The 19,188-nt window shown below is 51.0% G+C and overlaps 1 protein-coding gene across 5 annotated transcripts in view; it reads right to left on the bottom strand.

The window, feature by feature from the left end:
- Positions 1-6,336: 6,336 nt before the first annotated feature.
- The window catches only part of PKM (pyruvate kinase M1/2), a 26,469-nt gene continuing 13,617 nt past the window's right edge, over positions 6,337-19,188 (bottom strand). For 2 of the 5 annotated variants that reach the window (XM_007467833.1, XM_007467836.1), the window contains exons 4-11: positions 17,174-17,305; positions 16,517-16,703; positions 15,516-15,786; positions 14,029-14,179; positions 13,551-13,703; positions 9,739-9,905; positions 7,794-7,975; positions 6,337-7,083 (exon numbers count right to left, since the gene is read on the bottom strand). In XM_007467833.1, the coding sequence (XP_007467895.1) occupies positions 6,977-7,083; positions 7,794-7,975; positions 9,739-9,905; positions 13,551-13,703; positions 14,029-14,179; positions 15,516-15,786; positions 16,517-16,703; positions 17,174-17,305 (1,350 nt within the window). In that variant the 3' untranslated portion in view covers positions 6,337-6,976. Of the gene's footprint in view, positions 7,084-7,793; positions 7,976-9,738; positions 9,906-10,289; positions 10,457-13,550; positions 13,704-14,028; positions 14,180-15,515; positions 15,787-16,516; positions 16,704-17,173; positions 17,306-19,188 lie in introns of all 5 variants that reach the window. The other 3 variants (XM_007467837.1, XM_007467834.1, XM_007467835.1) reach the window with 3 other exon arrangements.

Below are 19,188 nucleotides of genomic sequence, written 5' to 3'. Positions count from 1 at the left end.
CCGAAAAAAAAAAAAAAAAAGACTGTGGTGATGGCACAAGTATTCAGGAGCCAACCTGAAGATAGAGCAAGATGGGACAATTTGAGCATCAATAAGAATAATGTCTACAATGAGCTAAAACACATCAAATATGTCTAAATCCATGAGATCATTATAATACCAAAATGACTCATTGGTCACCTTTGGTGATTACTAGGGATCCATCTCATTATTTTGAAAACCTGTAAATAAAAGGAAAGAGCTGAGGATTTATTCTGCCTTTCTAGTATTGGGGTAACCAAATAGTTGAAGAAGGGACATTTCTCTTATAGAAATATTCAAGCTAATAAATAATGAAAGAGTGATAGAATTGGAGTAATACCATTTTGCAATCCCTAATGAAATAATGGGTTTACATGAAATAATCATCAATGGCTGTTAACATGCCCCAAAGAGAAATAACCAGACCTTACGTGTTTCCTCAAGTGTTCAGTACCTCCTGAATCTGATCAATGTCTAGATCCAGCTGCCAATTTATAGGAAATACAGGAGTCAGAGGAACATTTTTAAACAGCACCTGCAAACTGGGCAATGGTATAGGAAAAAAAAAAAAGATTTTTTCCGACAAATAAGTTGCAAGGAAAAAAGAAGAAATGGAAGGGGAATTTATACATTACAAGTAGAGACACTGATATATAGATTCAACGTTTCAGCCAATTGTATAAAACTCATTTGGATCCTTATAAAAGTTTTTAAAATGGCACAATAACATTTACTAGATGATGTGGGAACTTTGCCGACTAGCTACCTGATGATTTTAAGAAGTTATTGTTATTTTTCAGGTGTGAAAATGGTATTGTAGTTATATTTTTAAAAGACCTTATCTTTTATAGGTATACACTGAAATAATTGTGGATGAAATAATATATCTTAGATTTGCTTCAAAATAACCCAGGAGGGAGGGAGAAGGGAGTCCCATGACTTGATAATTGAAGCTGGGTGATGGGCACATGCTGCTTATTATACTACTCTTCTTGTGTATGTGTTCGAAATTCTCCACAACGAAAAGATTTAACAATTAAATATATAAACATTTTCAACTTGTTTGGTAATCAAAGAAGCCCAGTATGAATATGAATATCGATTCTGAGGTATTGTCACTAGGTTATTTCAAAACAAAATTGTTGAATAGTCCTTCAAAATTCAAAAATTATTTAAAATATAACATTTTGTGTGGCCCTGGTGATTATGGGCAAGTTTCAAATAATTTGATTAATGTTAACATAAATTAGAAATATTTAATTTTTTTTTCTTTACATGAGGGAGTGAGAAAAACATTCTTACAACCAGTCACAGCTGTTTGCTCAGGCATCCCACCCATGCTGCTGTTCTGACCCTAAGCCACCAACGATGACCCCCAAGACACCAGTGAAATGAAATACCAGTATGATTTTGACAATTATTTAATATACCATGATGTGCCAGGTCAACACGTCAGAAGGAAAAGCAATTTGTATTTCATTTAAACTAATTCTTTCTATGCTTTTTAGTCCATATTTTTTTTGAGGGAGAAATAGATTAGGATAGCTTTATTACTTTGCCAGGCAAAGGGGGACACAGCAGGCTCCTGCTTCGAAAAACTATGTTTTCCCCTTTAGTTCATATTTTTAAAAAATAGTCCCAGCCAAAACCAACCGTCCTATTTAAAAACTAACAATGTGATTTTCTAGTGGTTTTAAACATCATCTGAGGAAACTCTAACTTAGGACAAGGACTTAAAGATCGGCTCTGGGGCTTCCCTGGTGGCGCAGTGGTTGAGAATCTGCCTGCCAATGCAGGGGACACAGGTTCAGGCCCTGGTCTGGGAAGATCCCACATGCCATGGAGCAACTGGGCCCGTGAGCCACAATTACTGAGCCTGCGCGTCTGGAGCCTGTGCTCCTCAACAACAGAGGCCGCGATAGTGAGAGGCCTGCGCACCGCGATGAAGAGTGACCCCCACTTGCCACAACTAGAGAAAGACCTCGCACAGAAACGAAGACCCAACACAGCCATAAATAAATAAATAAATAAATACGTTGTGTATTATTAAAAAAAGAAAAAAAGAAAAAACAACTCACTCAGAAAATGGGTGTAAGATCTAAATAGACATTTCTCCAAAGAAGACATATAGGTGGCTAAAAGCACATGAAAAGATGCTCAATATCACTAATTATTAGAGAAATGAAAATCAAATCTACAATGAGGTATCACCTCACACTGGTCAGAATGGCCGTCATCAAAAAGTTTACAAACAATAAATACTGGAATGGTTAAAAAAAAAAAAAAAAAAAAAATCGGCTCAACCTCCACAGGTTATTAAAACACTCCAGTCCTAAATTATGACCAGGCATTTGTAAACTAATGAAAATGTGTAGTTGTCGTGGGGAGAAGGGAGACACCAGCCTGCCCCGCGGAGGCTTATATTCGTGGGAACAGTGCCTTCCTTCATGCTGTAGCTGGCAGGGACTCCCTGAGGAGGCAGGTACTTCTTAATTACAAAGGAAGCTCCGTTCCCGGGTTGGGGGGGGTGGGGGGCGGCTTCTGCCCTCCCCCTCCTCCTTCCTTTCCTACGTTAGTAAACAGCAGGGGAATTAATCAAAGCTTCAAAGGTTGGTGATAACATGTGGTGACAGACTGGTGCCCTGTGGCCCAGGTGAATAGCAGCACAGTGGCCAAGACTGACTTCTTGCCAAACTTACCCTTGCATAAGAGATGGCTGCAGAATTGGGGGGAATTATTTTCACTTCTCAGGAAAGGAGAAAAGCAAATTATTTTCTGGTGTCCGGACTCAGACACTCGACACCAAAGTGGAATGCTGCATGGGTCTCGACTTCATGGGCTTTCCATAGGTAGTCATAGCAACGAAGTAATTATGTAAAGAGATAAAATACCTTCAGAAATCAAGGGGGAAACAGGCTAGTTAGCAGAGTCACTGAATGGCTGCATGGAGAAGGCCTTTAAGGAGCCTACAATCCAATCTCCTTACCTTATGATGGCAAAGCAGGCCCAGAGAGGGGACTTGTCCCAGGTCACAGCAAAATAGGAACTTCTTATGAGAGAGGCTCTTCATGCTGCTCTGATAAGTATGGTATGTGGCATTCAAGGGCCAAAGCCACGACTTAACCAGGTTAAGGACTAGGGGGGGGCCACCCAAGCACAGGCACGTGGAGGAGGTTCAGGGAGGCTGGCTGGCATAGCCCATCTTGAGTACTGCTGACCTCAGCCTCAGGGGGTCATCCTAGGTGGATGGGTTGGCACACAGATCCTTCTGGTCTGCACTAAGGCTTTGAAGACTCGCCTAAGCTCAGAAATTTCAAAGCAACCAGTAACATCAAGGCATGGATAGGACCTGGGCTGTCCTCTCTAGGCTATTCAGAAAATTCTCCCAAAGGCAAGTCAGGAAGGAGAACTTGGATTTGGCCCCAGCAGAAATGCTCCTGGAAACTCAGGAGCAGCTTCTGTCAGCTTCTGTGCTGACATGATGCGCTCTAGATCTGCCCATTTGCCCCAGAGATGTACACTGCTTAACTGGTCCTGTCAAACCATAACCTCAGACCTGAGAGTGTCTGTCAGCGTGGTCAGAGGACAGCGGAAGGAGCATACTGGCCCCCTCACTGCAGGATGGGAAGGACACCCTCTATGCCACCTCTCCCTGCAACCCCATGTCTTCGCTCTGAAAGGAACTGGACTTCAGAGCCAGCTAGGGGGTGTACACTGGGGCAAAGGCATCATGGATTGTCAGGACATTCTCTCATTCCCTAGGAGGCTGATTCGTGCAAGGATGAGTGGGGCAAGCAAAGCAAAGAAGGGCAAATGCCAGTGGGGTAGGCATTGAAGACAGACATCTTTGAAGACAGGACAGAGGGAGCCCTTAAACATTCCACCAGGGGGCTTCCCTGGTGGCGCAGTGGTTGAGAATCTGCCTGCTAATGCAGGGGACATGGGTTCGAGCCCTGGAGGATCCCACATGCCGCGGAGCAACTAGGCCCATGAGCCACAACTACTGAGCCTGCACGTCTGGAGCCTGTGCTCTGCAAAAAGAGAGGCCGCGATAGTGAGAGGCCCACGCACCACGATGAAGAGCGGCCCCCGCTTGCCACAGCTAGAGAAAGCCCTCGCACAGAAACGAAGACCCAACACGACAAAAATAAATAAATAAAAATGTGCCTACCCCCAACATCTTCTTAAAAAAACAAACAAAAAAAACATTCCACCAGTTCCATGTACTTGTGTGGACTGGGCACTGGGCTCACACCACATTCACCCTATCTGCCCCAGTGTTAGATGGCCAGACTTCAGAGCTCAGGCTGCGGGGTTTGGGACTGGGGCAAGGGCACTGGCTCTGTCTTCCCCAAATAATCCTACCTGCAGGGCCCCAAGACTTCATGGGGCAGAGGCCACAATTCTTGGTGCCACCTGAAACATCACCTCCTGACTGCCCTGCCTCCCTGCCCCTTGCCCAGCTGCAAGAACTTTCCTTCCTCCGAGGGTGACTCTGGAACAGATCTCGAGGCTGAGAGACTGGCCCCAGCCTGCCCGACGGCGAAGGGCCTGACGGATGGGTGCGGCCGAGTCGTCCTGGGACAGCTCCACGCTGCCTCCCGGGCAACTGAGCGCCGCTACAATTGCAGACCCGTTTGGAAGAGAAAGGCTGACCCTTTCGGGGGCCAGAAGGGCCAGCCCTCGGGTGGGGGGCAGTCAGGACTGGGGGTCGATATGACTGGGGAATGAATGAATGAATGCCCAGCGACGGCGGCGGAGGGTGATGGTGGACCACGGGAGGTATCCCGAGGGGGATTGCCCTCCACCTCCCTGATACCGCCTGGATGTCCCTCATCCGACAGGTTCGAACCCCTCGCGCGAAGCGCCTACAGCCTGACATCCTGCCCCAGCGCGAACACCTCTTAGCCCGGGAAGAGCCAGGGCCCGCGCGGCGCAGCTCTAGAGTGAAGCCCGCATTCCGGCGGGCCAGGAAGCGCCTGCCCCGCGGGTATAACGCGCCGAGGCGCAGCGGCCTCCGGGTCCCGGCGGGCAGCGTCCCTTCGAGGCGGCCTCTGGGCCCTGGAGCCTGGTCCGCGGGTCGCAGCCCCTTACCTGCCCGCCTTGGCGGCCTCGCCCGGACTCAGAGCAGTCATCGCGGAGCCTCCAGCAAGCGCCGGGGACCGCGCCGCAGGACCGAATGCCCACTCCCCACCGCCTCGGATGACACGCCCCCGACCGCCTATTGGCTGCTCGCACGGGACGGGCGCAGCCCATTGGTTGGTCCTCCCTCTCTCCAGATCCAAGTGGGGCCCCAAGCTCTGCTCGGATCCTACCCCGGAGGACGGCCTGGGTCTGCACCCTCTGCCCTTCCCAGCGAGGGCCTGGGATGCCTGCTCCAGGTTCTCCCTCTTTAGCCATTTAGGCTCGGAGCCCGAAGCCCTTTACAGAAACCCACCCCTCCCAAAACCTCCCAACGCTAAGCTCCAAGGCAGTTTCAATTTCTCTCCACACCAGAGAAGTGGGGACATGAGTAGGGAACGCCAGTGGGGATTTTGAACAGCTCCGGAGCTGGAATGATTTCATGTGCTTTCCCGAGTTGGGGACTTTTCAGTGCCTCCCCAGGCAAAAATCTTTTGGAGGTGTCTGGAAAGGGACTGCAGATGGCCAGAAATCGAGTAGGAAAGCACAGGCAGAAGAGCTCAGTGTGACAATGAACCTGGCCTGTGGGCTCCTTCCCTCTTATCCCCATCAGGAAAGGCTTGGTCCTTCAGAGCGGTCAGGAGAGAGGAACGGTGCAAGCCAGATTTAGTTCCATTCCCAACCCTCTCCCCCTTCCTTGACCCTGCTCTATCATGGAGAGAGGACATTGGAAAACAGAAGGGGCACAAAGGGAGGCCAGGGTTCCACAAATATTCTGGAAACTGTGAGCAGAACTTGGTCTCATATCAAGGTCATCATATCAAGGGTCTCTACTGCAGGAAGACCTAAGGCGGAGGGGCAGGACAAGGGCCACTTCACTCCTGGTTTACCCATGAGCAGGAGGGAGGGGGCCTTGTTGCTGCCTTCTCCAATCTTTGGTCCAAATAAGCTGTTAAAATTTCCCCAGCTGCAGGAGCTTTTAGACCCCAGGGTGCTGAAAAGGGTAACCTATATATTCTCGACAGTCAGTGACTGCTTCCCCAGCACCTCTGCACCCCAGGGGACAGGATGGCAGGTGGCCTGAGTTGTTTCACAGGAGTACTCACCAGGAGCCACAGGGCTCTTGCCATTTTCACCCTACTCGGAGGGCAGGGTTCAACCACCCGCCCCCCGCATCAGAAAAGAGAGGAAACAGGTGCTTCAGCTGTTGTTTATTGACATACAGGTAGGCTCTATAGCAACAGGCCTGGAGGTGGCTGCAGTAGTGAGGGAAATGGAAGGTGGAGGGTGGAGTGTTTGCAGCAACAGTCAAGTGGAGTGAAGGAACAGAAGTGCACAACAAGGCGGGAGTGAGGGAGGCCGAGGGGGCTGGAGAATCAAGTAAGGGCCAGGGCCAGAGTCTGCTTAAACTGGAACCTCTGCCCTATTCCCTAAGGCCCCTACTCTTAGCCGACTATCTCCTGATCCCATGCCAGGGCTGGGAGTTCTCTGGGTATCCATTTTCTACAGGAACTGAATCGAATACACAAAGGAAGAGAAGCAGGAGCTGTTGCCCTCTATGTGAAGCTCTGGGGCCTCCAGTCCTGCCTGCACCCCTCCTTCGTCCCTTGCTCGGATGGGGCCACATAATGGGTGGCCCAGCTCTGAACTACCCCACCCACGCAGGGTCTTAAAAACAGCCGTGTTTCACAGAGGCATTTATCTTCTTCCCTGGCGTCCCAGCCCACCAGTGCCACACCACAGCCCCAAGTGAGCACTACAAGCACTGCTGGCCTAATGGATGGGTTGGGGAAGGGGGATGGGACAGGGGCTGGAGGAGGGGTTCCGGGGCCCATCACGGCACAGGAACTACACGCATGGTGTTGGTGAAGCCAGAACCAGGGCGCCACCCGGTCAGCACAATGACCACATCTCCCTTCTTGAAGAAGCCTCGGGCCTTGCCTGGAGGAAGAGAAGAGGGGCTGCTGAGTGAAGAATCAAGCGAAGAAGGTATGCACCTGGGAGACTGCCCCACAGTCGGAGGAAGCTAAGCAGGGCTGACGGGCCTTTACTCTCTTACACCACAAGGTGGCGCTAGCCTCACAGCCCAGGCAAAGGGGATGAGGGAAGCCTTGATATATCCGTATGGCTCAGATGGCAGAGTTGGCAGAGACCTTTGGACATCATTCATTTTCTACTCCAGAGGGTGGAGAGCCCAGCCCAAGGTCACAGCTAGCTGCTTCCTCTCATCACATGATATCCTACTCTTATACTGGGACAAAGGCCATATGAATACATAATTTATACGTGTGCTGGCCCCAAGTGTAGGGGCTCTGGCTAATTTTATGAAAAACCTCAATAATGAGCAGAGGCCAAAGAATGGACAACCCCGATTATCAGGGATCCTTTGCTTTGGATCCTAGACTGGAAGAGAGTGAGGAGAGAACCTGGGGTGTTCAGCCCCACAACTCAAAGGCCCCTCTTCCCTCCTGGGCTCAGCCCAGGACTCCAGGGAATGGGATGAAGGATTCAGAGAACATTCCCAATGAGGACAGCTAGGGCTCTTGCACCCAAAGGCCAACATGTTCCCCTTTCTATAGGGTCTCAGAGAGACCAGTGCTCAGGCACCTTCTCCACCCCTCCACCTCTAGCCCTTGCTCCCAGCCACGCACCAACATTCATGGCCAAGTTCACCCGGAGGTCCACGTCCTCAGCCCAGGCCTCCAGCACTGGGTCCTTACACACCACGGGGAAGATGCCGCGGTACAGGTGGGCCTGGCGAGCTGTCTGGTGATTCCGGGTCACAGCAATGATGGGGGCCCGGGGGCGATATCTGGACACCTGATGTGCAGACCTGAGATGGGGGACAGGCAGACAAGACTGTTAAACAGTGTCCCAGGAAGCTCCTCAGGGCCTTCAGCAACAACTCACCCTCTAATCCAACTCCCTATGTCAGCCTGAGGCTCTCTGGCCATTTCAACATCTGCTGCCAAGACTGGGGTGGCTCATCATCCTGTATCTTCCACAGCACATAATTCTTCTTCCTAGCTATGCTACCCATCTGCCCTACCCCCCTCCCAACAGGCCAGGGTCCCAGGGTCATGCCGACCCAGCAAGGACAGTTTCCCCCACTTACCCCACATGGCCCGTACTTGGCAGCAGCTACAAGCCAAGCAACATGGGAATAGCACCTGACTCTTGACATTTGCAAGAAAACAGGAGCAGAGCCCACCAGTCCCCCTTGGAATCTACAACGCAAGTCTTCCCTATTGCTGTGCCCTATCCTGACTCCACGTGACCCCCACCGGGTCCCTGAAACAGTCTCAGCCAACTGGGCTGTAGAGCCCCACAGTCAAACCTGAGTATCTAAGTGAGGCTTAGAAATATAGGTAGCTACCCAGGAGGCAAGACCAGGGAATGGGAGTGTCAGTGGGGGAGGCTCTGCCTGTGAAGGCTCCTCTGCAGGGGGGGGGACCCCTGTACAGCCCCAGCGCCAGGTGCTTTCTTCAGCACTGACACTGTACACGTGTGGCTGCAGATGTGCCTCGGGAGGTGGAGGGGCCTGCAGGGGGAACTGGGGCCTGGAAGGCAAGCTGTGAGGACTACTCAACAGGTGTCAGGGAAACTTAAGCCATGTCACAGCAGAGGGCGCCCTGCGTTAAGGCCTGGCCTCCATACAAGGCTTTCAGAGGGCAGCAAGCGCTAAAGTCAGGACTCGCTGAGAGTGAAATCCCAGAAGCCTGGAGTTAAAAATAGCCAAGCAGCAAAGGCTGGACTTTTTCACAAAGGTCAACCCAAATGGTGGGAGCTTTTCATCCTGAGCCCTCTGCTGAGGGAATCTGCACACATCGTGTGTCCTGGTCCTAAAGGCAGTTCCACCTGCTGCTCCTTGGTGCGTGGGGCTGCCTGTCTGCTCCTCTCCACCCGCCTCCTCCAGGAAACCCTAGCTGCCCTGTAGAGGAGGAGCACACCCCAGACCCAGGGAGGGAAGCATGACAGCCCAGTGATCTGGAAGGGACCCCGAGCCTGAGGCTGAGCAGAGGCCTCAGCCTGGATGTACGGCCCAAGTGCCAGCAACACACCATGGTGACCTTTCCTGGGCAGCACCCACTTGCCTTTAGGACTCGCCTTTGGGACTCAAAGACCGATGGGACGGGTGCACCAACCAAATAGCATGTCAGCAAACAGCACTAATTTTCCACACTGAACTTTTTAAAGAGCACATAGCAACTAGAATAAGCAAAACTGGTTATCCTTTACTTTTTGAGAAAAACAGCTTTTAAATATCAACCATTCGTCATCAGTCTATCTGTCTATGTAATTAAGTCTCTAGTTCATTGTGAGGGTACAAACTTGCTTTGGACCCAAATGGTCTGACACGCCTGTGAGTGCTGCCTGGGATCCTGTCCTTCAGGCCCAGGGCAGGGGTTCTGCTCGCTCCCAGAGCCTGGCCACGGGGCCAGGGGAGCTCCGTCCCTGCAGGGTCCCGGGCACAGGCTGAGGGGTCTTACCTTGGCTTGGTGCCATCTGAGTGCCGTTTAGTGCACTGCTCCCAGGACCCCCAAGGAAAGGTGCCGCCGAGCTGGGCGATCCCAGGGAGCCGCTGCCACCTCCTACCTGCCAGACTTGGTGAGGACGATTATGGCCCCACTGCAGCACTTGAAGGACGCCTCCACGGCACCCACGGCGGCGGCTTCGGTGGGGTCACTGGTAATGGGCGACAGGCGGCGGAGTTCCTCAAATAATTGCAAATGGTAGATGGCAGCCTCTGCCTCACGGGCAATCTAGGGAGGGGCAACATCGGTCCAGAGGGACGAGAGGGGGACAGAGCTTTGTCAGAGCCGCGTGTCACAAGGGAGAGGGAGGGGAAGAGTCGCACAGACAGCTGGTGAGGAGCGTGTCCCTGGGTGCAGAGGCCAAGAGCAGCCCAATCGCTGGAGGTTCTGAGCTAAGCGAGATCAAGACTCGCAGGAACCAGCCCTTCACCAGGCGCCTGTGACGTCGCTGTGCCTGCCAAGCTGAAGGACCCTGCGGTCCTGGCCTGCCCTGACTCCCTGGCTAGCTTCCTGCAGGTGAGAGGAGAGGTCCTGAGTGCGGGCCCCAGGTGCAGGGCTGGGCCCTGGCTGTCTTCTAGAGCGGCTGGAAGTTACCTGCCCTCAGGGCCCTACCTGCCAGACTCCGTCAGAACTATCAAAGCTGCCGCTAAACACTTATAAGAAGCCTCCACGCTGCCCATGGCCATGGCTTCCATGAGGTCTGTGGAGCGACTTGAGGCTCGCGCAAGTTCTTCAAACAGCTTGAGGTGGAACATGGCTGCCTCAGCCTCACGAGCTATCTGTAAGGTTTAGGGGGAGGGGAGGCAAGGAAGAGGGGAAGGTACCTTAGGTTAATTGGCTAAGTCCATCCTTCAGGCAGATGCAAAGAGGCAGGGTGATGAAAGCCCGCTTAGGGATGTGTGGAGGATTTCAATCATCAACTGCTACTGCTTCCCCTCCAGCCGAGGGGAAACGGATTCTTCCATTCTGGAAGGATCTATTGATCTTGGAAGGACTTTTTGATTGGTGGTGGAGGTGGAGGGAGATAATATGGTGGCAGGCTCTAGTGCCTGGGCATGGAAACATGCAGAGGCTGGGCCCCCGGGGCTCCCGGGCCTACACAGCTCCCTGGCAGGACTTGACCACGCTGCCTCATGAACACAGCTCACAGGAAGGAACAGGCCTCCCTCCTCACATGGCTGTCTGGTGGTTACTACCAGGCTTCATGCCTGGCCTCCATGCACACATGGAGTGCTTGCTTGGCTTCGGACACAGGGATGCTACCAGCCTGTCCAATGGCATGCCGTGCAAGCACACTGAGCAGTGCTGGAAAACTGAGGTCAGACAAAACCAACGTCACGCGGCTTGACCGCGTTCTAAGCAGGCAAGTGGAAAATTGGCGAGCTTTGAGGTCAGGAGGAATAGCCATGTGAAGAGACAGGTGCCTGTGAGAAAACGCAGGTAAGTTTAACAAGACATTTGATTAAATCAAATGATTAAAACACCCATGAGAAAGCCACTGAGTTATTTACAGACCACCTGGCTCAGATAACACCAAGAATTAGGAAGAAAATTTAAGCTTTAGAGGGTTATAATGCAATTACCAGCATCTTAGAGAATGATGGGTGAGGGAAGAATCAGTAATACCACCTCATTAATTTGACAGGATAAGAAGATGAGCAGAATTTGCTAGGTTAAAGGTTTTCTTCCTGCAAGAATGGAATGCATGCAGCCCAAAAGGACAGGAAACATGAACAGGAAAGAGAACCATACCTGGTACTGCCTAGCCCTTATTTAAGGGACATCAACTGCATCAGTGAGATAAAGGAGAAAGCACTAGACAGGTAAGAGGGGAAGCTGTTGGCCAGTGTTAACTGGTGACATGGACAGGAGAGGCCTGTACCAACTGGCCCAGACCCCGTAACTTATCTCCTGAGCAGTGCCATGCAATCCCAGTCTTGCAGTTCTAAGGTGTCTGTCTGTTCAAAGGAAAGATTGGGGTATGGAAAAACAGACATGGGTTCAGAGCCCAGAGTCTGGTTCTTAGACTGTGACCCCAGTACAGGCCCCACATGGATACCTGTCTTGATCTCCTGCTAGACGAAGTACCATGTTGCAGGAGAGAACACTGGCTTCGGAGTCAGCAAATCTGGGTCCAAACTCAAGCTGTATTACCATGTACCCTCATCTATAAAATGGGGTGACATCTATCTGACTGAGGTTATGGAGATTACGTCAATCTACACAAGGACTTAACAGACATTTAATAATAGTAGTGAAACAACGCTAAGGCTATAATTAAACATATCCCATCTAATTCATTTCATAAATAAGGCCTTGAGAGGTTAAATTTGGTACAGACATGAAAGTCCCTACAGTCTATGTGGTTTCATGGTTCCATAAATCAGATCAAGGTCACTCTCACATCTCGGAGGCAATGGGGCCACACAACTAAGCAAGGCAGTTATAGAGAAGGGATGATGTGTGGAGACCCATAAACACAATGGCAGCCACTCCAGAGGGGAGAGGTTCAAGGTCCACTGTCCCCCAGGAGAGAGGAAGCACTCACCACTGGGGCAGTTGTGAGAATGACCATGAGCCCAGTGCATGAGCATCTGTGACAGCAATCAAGTCACACACAGAGGGTGGCATATCAGCCAGGAAACACAGCTGTCCCAGGGACAGGGATTGGTCTCTACCAATTTCATTATGGGCAAATCCACCCAGGGTGCCAAGGACAGACCAGAAGACATCTGTAGTCAAGATGTCTTGTTTCATGCCTGAAAAAGTATTTAATATAACTCTCATATCTTCTCTGGAAGCCATCTAAGCCTAATAATCACATAGAAAATGAAGGAGGAAAGGACGATTATCTAGTCCAGACGTTCTTTTTGGGGGATTGTTTTAAATTTGCCGGAATGCAGGGGAGGGGGTATCACACAAAGGGCTTGGGGTCCTTTGTTGGCTGGAAAGCGAATAAGAAAGTTAAAGAAACACTGTTTCAGGGTAGGAGGCAAGTTCTCTGAGCTATACATTATCAACAGCGACCTAGGGCTGTTGTGAAAGTTCATTTGCAACACTCGTTTTCCCAGGCCTGATGACCCATCCCTATGTAACTCTTCAGTAAGCTCTAGAGCAGGAGCAGCCAGGCTGCGGGACATGGCAGAGCGGGAGACCCTTGAAAAGCTAGCTTCCACAGGAGAAAGAGGAGTGAGTGGCCTCCAGCGCTCCTCCAGATGCTCTCACCCCAGGGCCAGGCAGGATCACCCAGCCTTCCACCTGTTTCTATTTGTGGGCCTGTCACCCATCACTTAAACCCCACTTTTTAGTCTAGGGCGAGTGCAACAGCTCAGCAAAGCAGGCGCTGCTGCAGGCACCATGCAAGGCCAGCCTGCAGCCAAGTCAGTGCAGGCAACAGCCTCCAGTGCAGGACCATAGGCCCCCGCCGGGGAGGCACCTGGCTGGGGACAGGTGGGGAATCAAAATGGAAGCCAGACAGGACAGCTGTGAGCAGGAGCTCTTGGCCTTTTCCAGAACAGGGCAGAGGTACTCAGGTCCTCTAGGCTGTCCAGAGGAAGAGGTACAGATATCCCAGTACTTGAGCCAAGGGAAGGCTTCACAGTCCTGCAGACAGGAGTGAACTGTGGTATGGCTGATGAAGGTGGCCACCTCCAGAACAGAAGGAACTAGGAGACGGGTGTGGGCAGGAAGGAAGAACAGAAAAAAAACAAGACACCTCCACGCCCCCAGCACACACCTACTAATTCTGCTTGTGACTTGGAGGGTTAATAATTAAAGATTGTGGGCGCAGAAGCCTAAAAGGTGTTGCTCTGTGCCAGAGTTCGCCTCCATCCCAGCCCCAGCCAGGGCGATGGGCGGGCCCCGAGAACTCACCAGGTGTTGCATGCGCACAGCTTCCAGCGGGTAGTCCCCTTTGGCCGTCTCTCCAGACAGCATGATGCAGTCGGCTCCATCCAGGACTGCATTGGCCACGTCACTGCCCTCAGCCCGGGTGGGGCGAGGCTTCTTGATCATGCTCTCCAGCATCTGGGAGGGGATGGGGTATTCGTGAGACGTGGCCTGGGCTGTCTTCAGACACAAACTGACCCCCTGGATCGTGTGTATGTGCACAGAGTACAGCTCCGTGTAGGTGCGTGGGGGCAGGGGAGGGGTGGTAGGGTAGGGGGAGGATACGTGTGTGTGTGTGTGTGTGTGTGTGTGTGTGTGTGTGTGTGTGTGTGTGTGTGTGTGTGTCTGTCTGTCTGTCTGTCTGTTTGTCTGTCTGTAACATGGGGCAGGGTCCATGGGAAGAGACCGGGTAGCCTCCAAAGCTTTCCTGTGCAAGGATGCAAACTCGGGAAGAGGCACATACCTGCGTGGCACAGATGACAGGCTTCCCAGCTCGGTTGCACCGCCCAATCACCATCTTCTGAGCAAGAAAGACCTTCTCTGCAGGAATCTCAATGCCTAGATCACCACGCGCCACCATGATCCCATCACTGGCTTCCAGGATCTCATCAAACCTGACAGGGAAGTTGGAAAGACAGAGAGGTTATATGGAACAGGGGCCACAAGTAAGGTGACGCAAAGGAAGTTTTCCTGGGATTCTCTGACTTAGCCGTCCTTGCACCAGGACAACTACCCACGACATCATGATGGATGCATGGAGGTGGTGGGGTGTTTCAGCTACTTCAGTCCCCCAAAGGGGGCCAACAGTTCTGCTTGTTGGGCTTCTTTGGCACCAGTATGGACACATCACTGGGGGAAAGGGGAGGGGACGAGGTCTCCTCCAAAGTCCCATGGACTCATTTCCTCTCCATCTGCATCTTATGAGGCCCCTCTTAAGGTGTCTCTCTACCATCTTCATTCCAGTCAGCACTTCCAGGGCAGAAAGGGAACCCAAGGCGGCTGACTGCTCCTGACACAAAGGTCTGTGGCCTCTCCCAGCCAAGGACACTTGAGGGCTGCTCCTTCAGGGGGCCCCCTCCAAAAACTGGCTGAAGGCATGAGAATATGGCTTTGCCTGGCCTGGAGCCAAGGTCAGCAAGCACCCATGGCTTATCAGGATGGCACAGGGAGGACCCCAAATTTCCCGGTACAAAGGACATCGACACAAAGCTAAGGATGGAAAGGTCACAACAGGGCGACTGCTCCCCCCACTCTTCCCAAGCACACACCTAATCCCCACAAGTAGGTGCGGGGTGTCAGCAGCGCTGGGTTCTAGTAGGGAACCAAAGAGGAACAGATGTCACCCAGCTGGCCTTACTCATACGGCCCTACCTGGTAAGCACTAGGGAGGTGGTGGACCTGCGCTAGGACAATGTGCCCCTGAAAGAGGACGGCACGCTTTCCCCTCAGAAGCAGATACCATGCCATAGCTGGCCCAATCACCAAGCCGGCTGCTTTCTAAGGCAAGACAAGGAGGCCACACGCTTCAGTGTCAACACCAGGCCCTGAGGCTTCCACAGGGCTCCCAAGGGAGGGAGTCCCTTCCTGAGAGCCTGCTGTCTTCCCTCTTGGTGGTCCCCAATTCCAGCAAACACAGGCAGTGTCAGGAGCGCAGCACAATGGCTCCTGAGCCTGGGAGCAGTGACCCTGTCCTCTCCAATGCTGGTCCCTGGGCTCATGGAACAATGTCAAGATGCTGGCACCCCAATCACCTGGGAAGCTTTTTGTTTTTTCCTTGAAATACCAATGCCTTCCACTCCCCCTCGTAGGATATTCTGATTCAGTGGGTCTGAGATAAGCTTGAGAGTCTCATTCTGATGGGCAGGTAGCCAAGTATTCACAGGATATATCGTGCTCTTCAGAGAGCTGGGCTGGGGCTGAAGGAGGCAAGGGATAGTCGGATGGACTTACCTCCGAACTCCCTCATGATTCTCGATTTTGCTGATTATCTTGATGTTCTTTCCTTTCTCTCCCAGGACCTTCCTGACTGCATGGACATCAGACGCCTTGCGGATGAAAGACGCGAACACCATATCCACATCCTGCTCTACCCCAAACTTCAGATCTTGGATGTCCTTTTCTGAGACGGCAGGAAGGTCCACAGCAGCCCCAGGTAGGTTCACACCCTTCTTGCTGCCCAAGGAGCCACCATTCTCCACCTCCGTCATCAGGAAGTCAGGACCTGTGTGAAATGGAGTAGGTACAAGAAGCAGAGCCACAGGGGCAAAAGTGTCCTCACCAGGAAGCAGGCTCTCCCCAGTACAGAGAACTGGGAAATATCACATGGTGGGTGCTGGAGCCACACTGCCAGGGTTCACATCCCAACTCCACTAACTGTGTAACCGTGGGCAAGTCAATTAACCGCTCTGTGCCTCAGGTAAATAGGGATAATAATATCTACTCCTAAGATGGTTTTAAAATTCAAACAAATTATCATGTAAGATGCTCAGAATAGTGCCTGGCACTTAAATGTTAGCTCTCATTCCCAGGCACACTGGAGTCCTATATGTATCCTACCGAGGGGATGGAGGAGGGAATCAGAAAGCCTACAGTAGTGAGGATGAGTAAAAAAGAAATCTCGGGAATTCTCTGGCAGTCCAGTGGTTAGGACTCCACACTTTCACGGCAGACAGCCCAGGTTCGATCCCTGGTTGGGGAACTAAGATCCCACAAGCTGCACCGCAAAGCCAAAAAAAAAAGAAAGAAAAAAAGAAATTTTCTCATCTCCTCCCCAAGAGTTCAATTAAGTTGGAGTGAAATCTGTTTTTGAGGCTAGGAGTTTATTATAAAAGGAATTTCTGAGAATATAGAGACTCAATCTCGCTGCCACCCAAATAAGCTATCTTCTGCCAGAGAAACTTAGAGACGGGAGCTGGTTTTAGACAATTAGACCCTAACTCCTGCGTACGTACCTTTCTGCTTCACCTGCAGAGAAATAAGGCCATCATCCACGTAAATCTTGCTGCCCACATCCACCACCTTGCAGATGTTCTTGTAGTCCAGCCACAGGGTGTTCTCGTCACACTTTTCCATGTAGGCGTCATCCAGGGTGATCTTGAGTGCAGCTCCCTTCTTCAGCTCCACCTCGGCGGTGCCGCTCTACAGACAAGACAGTAAACCACAAGTCCAAAGAAGCCAGGCCCTCCTAGCTGGAGAAGACAAGCTCTGTCCTCCAGGGAACAAGGAGCAAATCTCAGCTGCAAATAACAATAAAGCCTTTTCCTTTGGAAAGAAATAATCAGACTGTCTAACTTAGTATATTTCAAGGAAATAACCCAAGAGAAACCTAGAATGTTTTAGTTATACTATTTAATGATAGGGGAAAAGAGACAAAGAAATTGCTCCCCCAAGTTAGAGAGACTTGGAAGTAGGTTTGGAGTCTAAAAGAGGTTCCTTTCTGGTATTGTTTCTTAGCGAAGTAGATGAAATCAAGACTTCTTACAGTGATGGATAAAACTCTCATTTATAGACCTAAACTCTGAGAAACGTGGCTTCCAGCCGGGACAGACTGCTGAGGATGTCTCTGGGGTCCCCTGCGCCTTCCTCCAGCTTCTCCCCAGGATACTCACGCCCTTGATGAGCCCAGTTCGGATCTCAGGTCCTTTAGTGTCCAGGGCCACAGCCACTGGCCGGTAGAGAATGGGGTCGGAAGCAAAGCTTTCCGTGGCTTCACGCACGTTCTTGATGGTCTCTCTGTGGTACTGGGGGAAAGGAGGGGTGATGATAAGCGTCCTCCCACACACTAGGATCTAGGACCGCCACTGAAGCTGATCACTCAGGATAAGAGCTGTGGGTGTTCTAGACCTCTGCCTCCAGCATATACCCTCACGCTGCCCACTCCCCGAGCATCCTTTACCGGCTTACGTCAACCTCCTTGGCCTCTACCCACTTGTACCACAGCCCTCACCCACTCTAAGGGCAAATCTTAGGAACTTTGGAATATTTACGTTTTGGTGGCAAGACATGTCAACATAAAAGAGGCTTGTCTCCTTTCTCCCCCTCTAGGATTCATCAAATACCCTCAGCAAATAAAGCAGACAAGTGGGGTAAAAAACCTAGGACTTGTATCTGGATAATACTGATCTGGCCATCAATGTCAGACTGATAGATTTGGTAATTCTGAGCTTTTCCTCTACTGATTACAACTGCAATTCAAACTCAGTTATTTACTTAAGCTAACAGTGGCCCAAGCTAAATAACTCACTGCTAAGGTCATGCAGGCCTGGTTCTGACAATCACTTCCTGCAGTCTGATTAGAAACGTAAGTGGAACAGGAAGGGGTGGGAATACTCCTTTCTCTGAACTAATTGACCTTTGCCATTTCTCACTTGCAACAAATCCTGGCTTCAATCTCGCCTCTGAAGCCCTTTCTCTTTTTCCATTTGCCATTCCTGTTTGACTAAAAAGGGACTCAGAGCCAAGATGTCAAAAGTTCTTCGTGCTATCAATATGGCATTGCTAGTAACAGAGGCTCCCAACTCAGCACTTTGTGGGCCTCATCCTTCAATCACCTCTGTCCAGGAGAGCAGCACCTGAGAACAGGAGGTGGGAAGGCTAACGCGTTTCATCTGTCAACGCTGTCCTTGTGGAAGGTTCTAAGTGTATGTTGCTTAAAAGGCAGTATTTCTGGGCTTCCCCGGTGGCGCAGTGGTTGAGAGTCCGCCTGCAGATGCAGGGGACACAGGTTCGTGCCCCGGTCCGGGAAGATCCCACATGCCACAGAGCGGCTGGGCCCGTGAGCCATGGCCGCTGAGCCTGCGTGTCCGGAGCCTGTGCTCCGTGACGGGAGAGGCCACAACAGTGAGAGGCCCACGTACCAAAAAAAAAAAAAGGCAGTATTTCTGGCCGACATGGCATTACAGACCACACATTTCAGTAAGAACACATCTTGCCCAAGAGAACTGCCAAAAGTGGAGGCTAGAGACATTGTGGCAAAGCTGTCAAAAGATCAGATGCAACAACAACAAAACCAAAAGATCAGATGCAGACGTGTGGATGTGGATGTCCCTGTCAGAGTGAGGGAGAAAAAGCAATTCCAATGCTCTGCTTAAAAGAGTATTTAAGATTGTCAAGAGCTGGAAAAGCATGTCCTAGCCACTCATCAAACTAAGACTGTTACATTATATAATTAACATCAGAACAATTTCAGATCAGTTTCCAAAAACCCTGATCCCAGGGACCAACACAGTTTTATCCTGGTCAAAAACCTCAAATTAAACTCACAAGAAGGACTTGGGTGTTTTGTTTTGTTTTTTAATCCCAACTCTAATCTGGGAAGACGAGTTAAAGCACAGATAATCTCCAAATGCCTCTTGTAGTTTAAATAAAAACAAAATTTCTGACTTAGCCCTGCTCCAGCAGGGGCAGATACCACTCGTCCTTGCCATTTCAGAGCTGTGTGGTATTATTTTACTGGATGGAAGAGGCCATAAAGCCTAGTTAAAGGTCAACTTCTTAAAATCTATTTCTGCTACACCCCCTGCACACAGGAGACCCTGGCACAGGCCAGCAGTAGGGATCAGTTGTGAACTGACGTTCAGTGATGTCTTTAGTTCTCTCTTCGGACTAAGCTAACACTTGCAGG

This window comes from Lipotes vexillifer, unplaced genomic scaffold, assembly GCF_000442215.2.
Source record: "Lipotes vexillifer unplaced genomic scaffold, Lipotes_vexillifer_v1.1 scaffold792, whole genome shotgun sequence".
NCBI lineage: Eukaryota > Metazoa > Chordata > Mammalia > Artiodactyla > Lipotidae > Lipotes > Lipotes vexillifer.
This window is presented reverse-complemented; position numbering and strand designations above follow the sequence as displayed.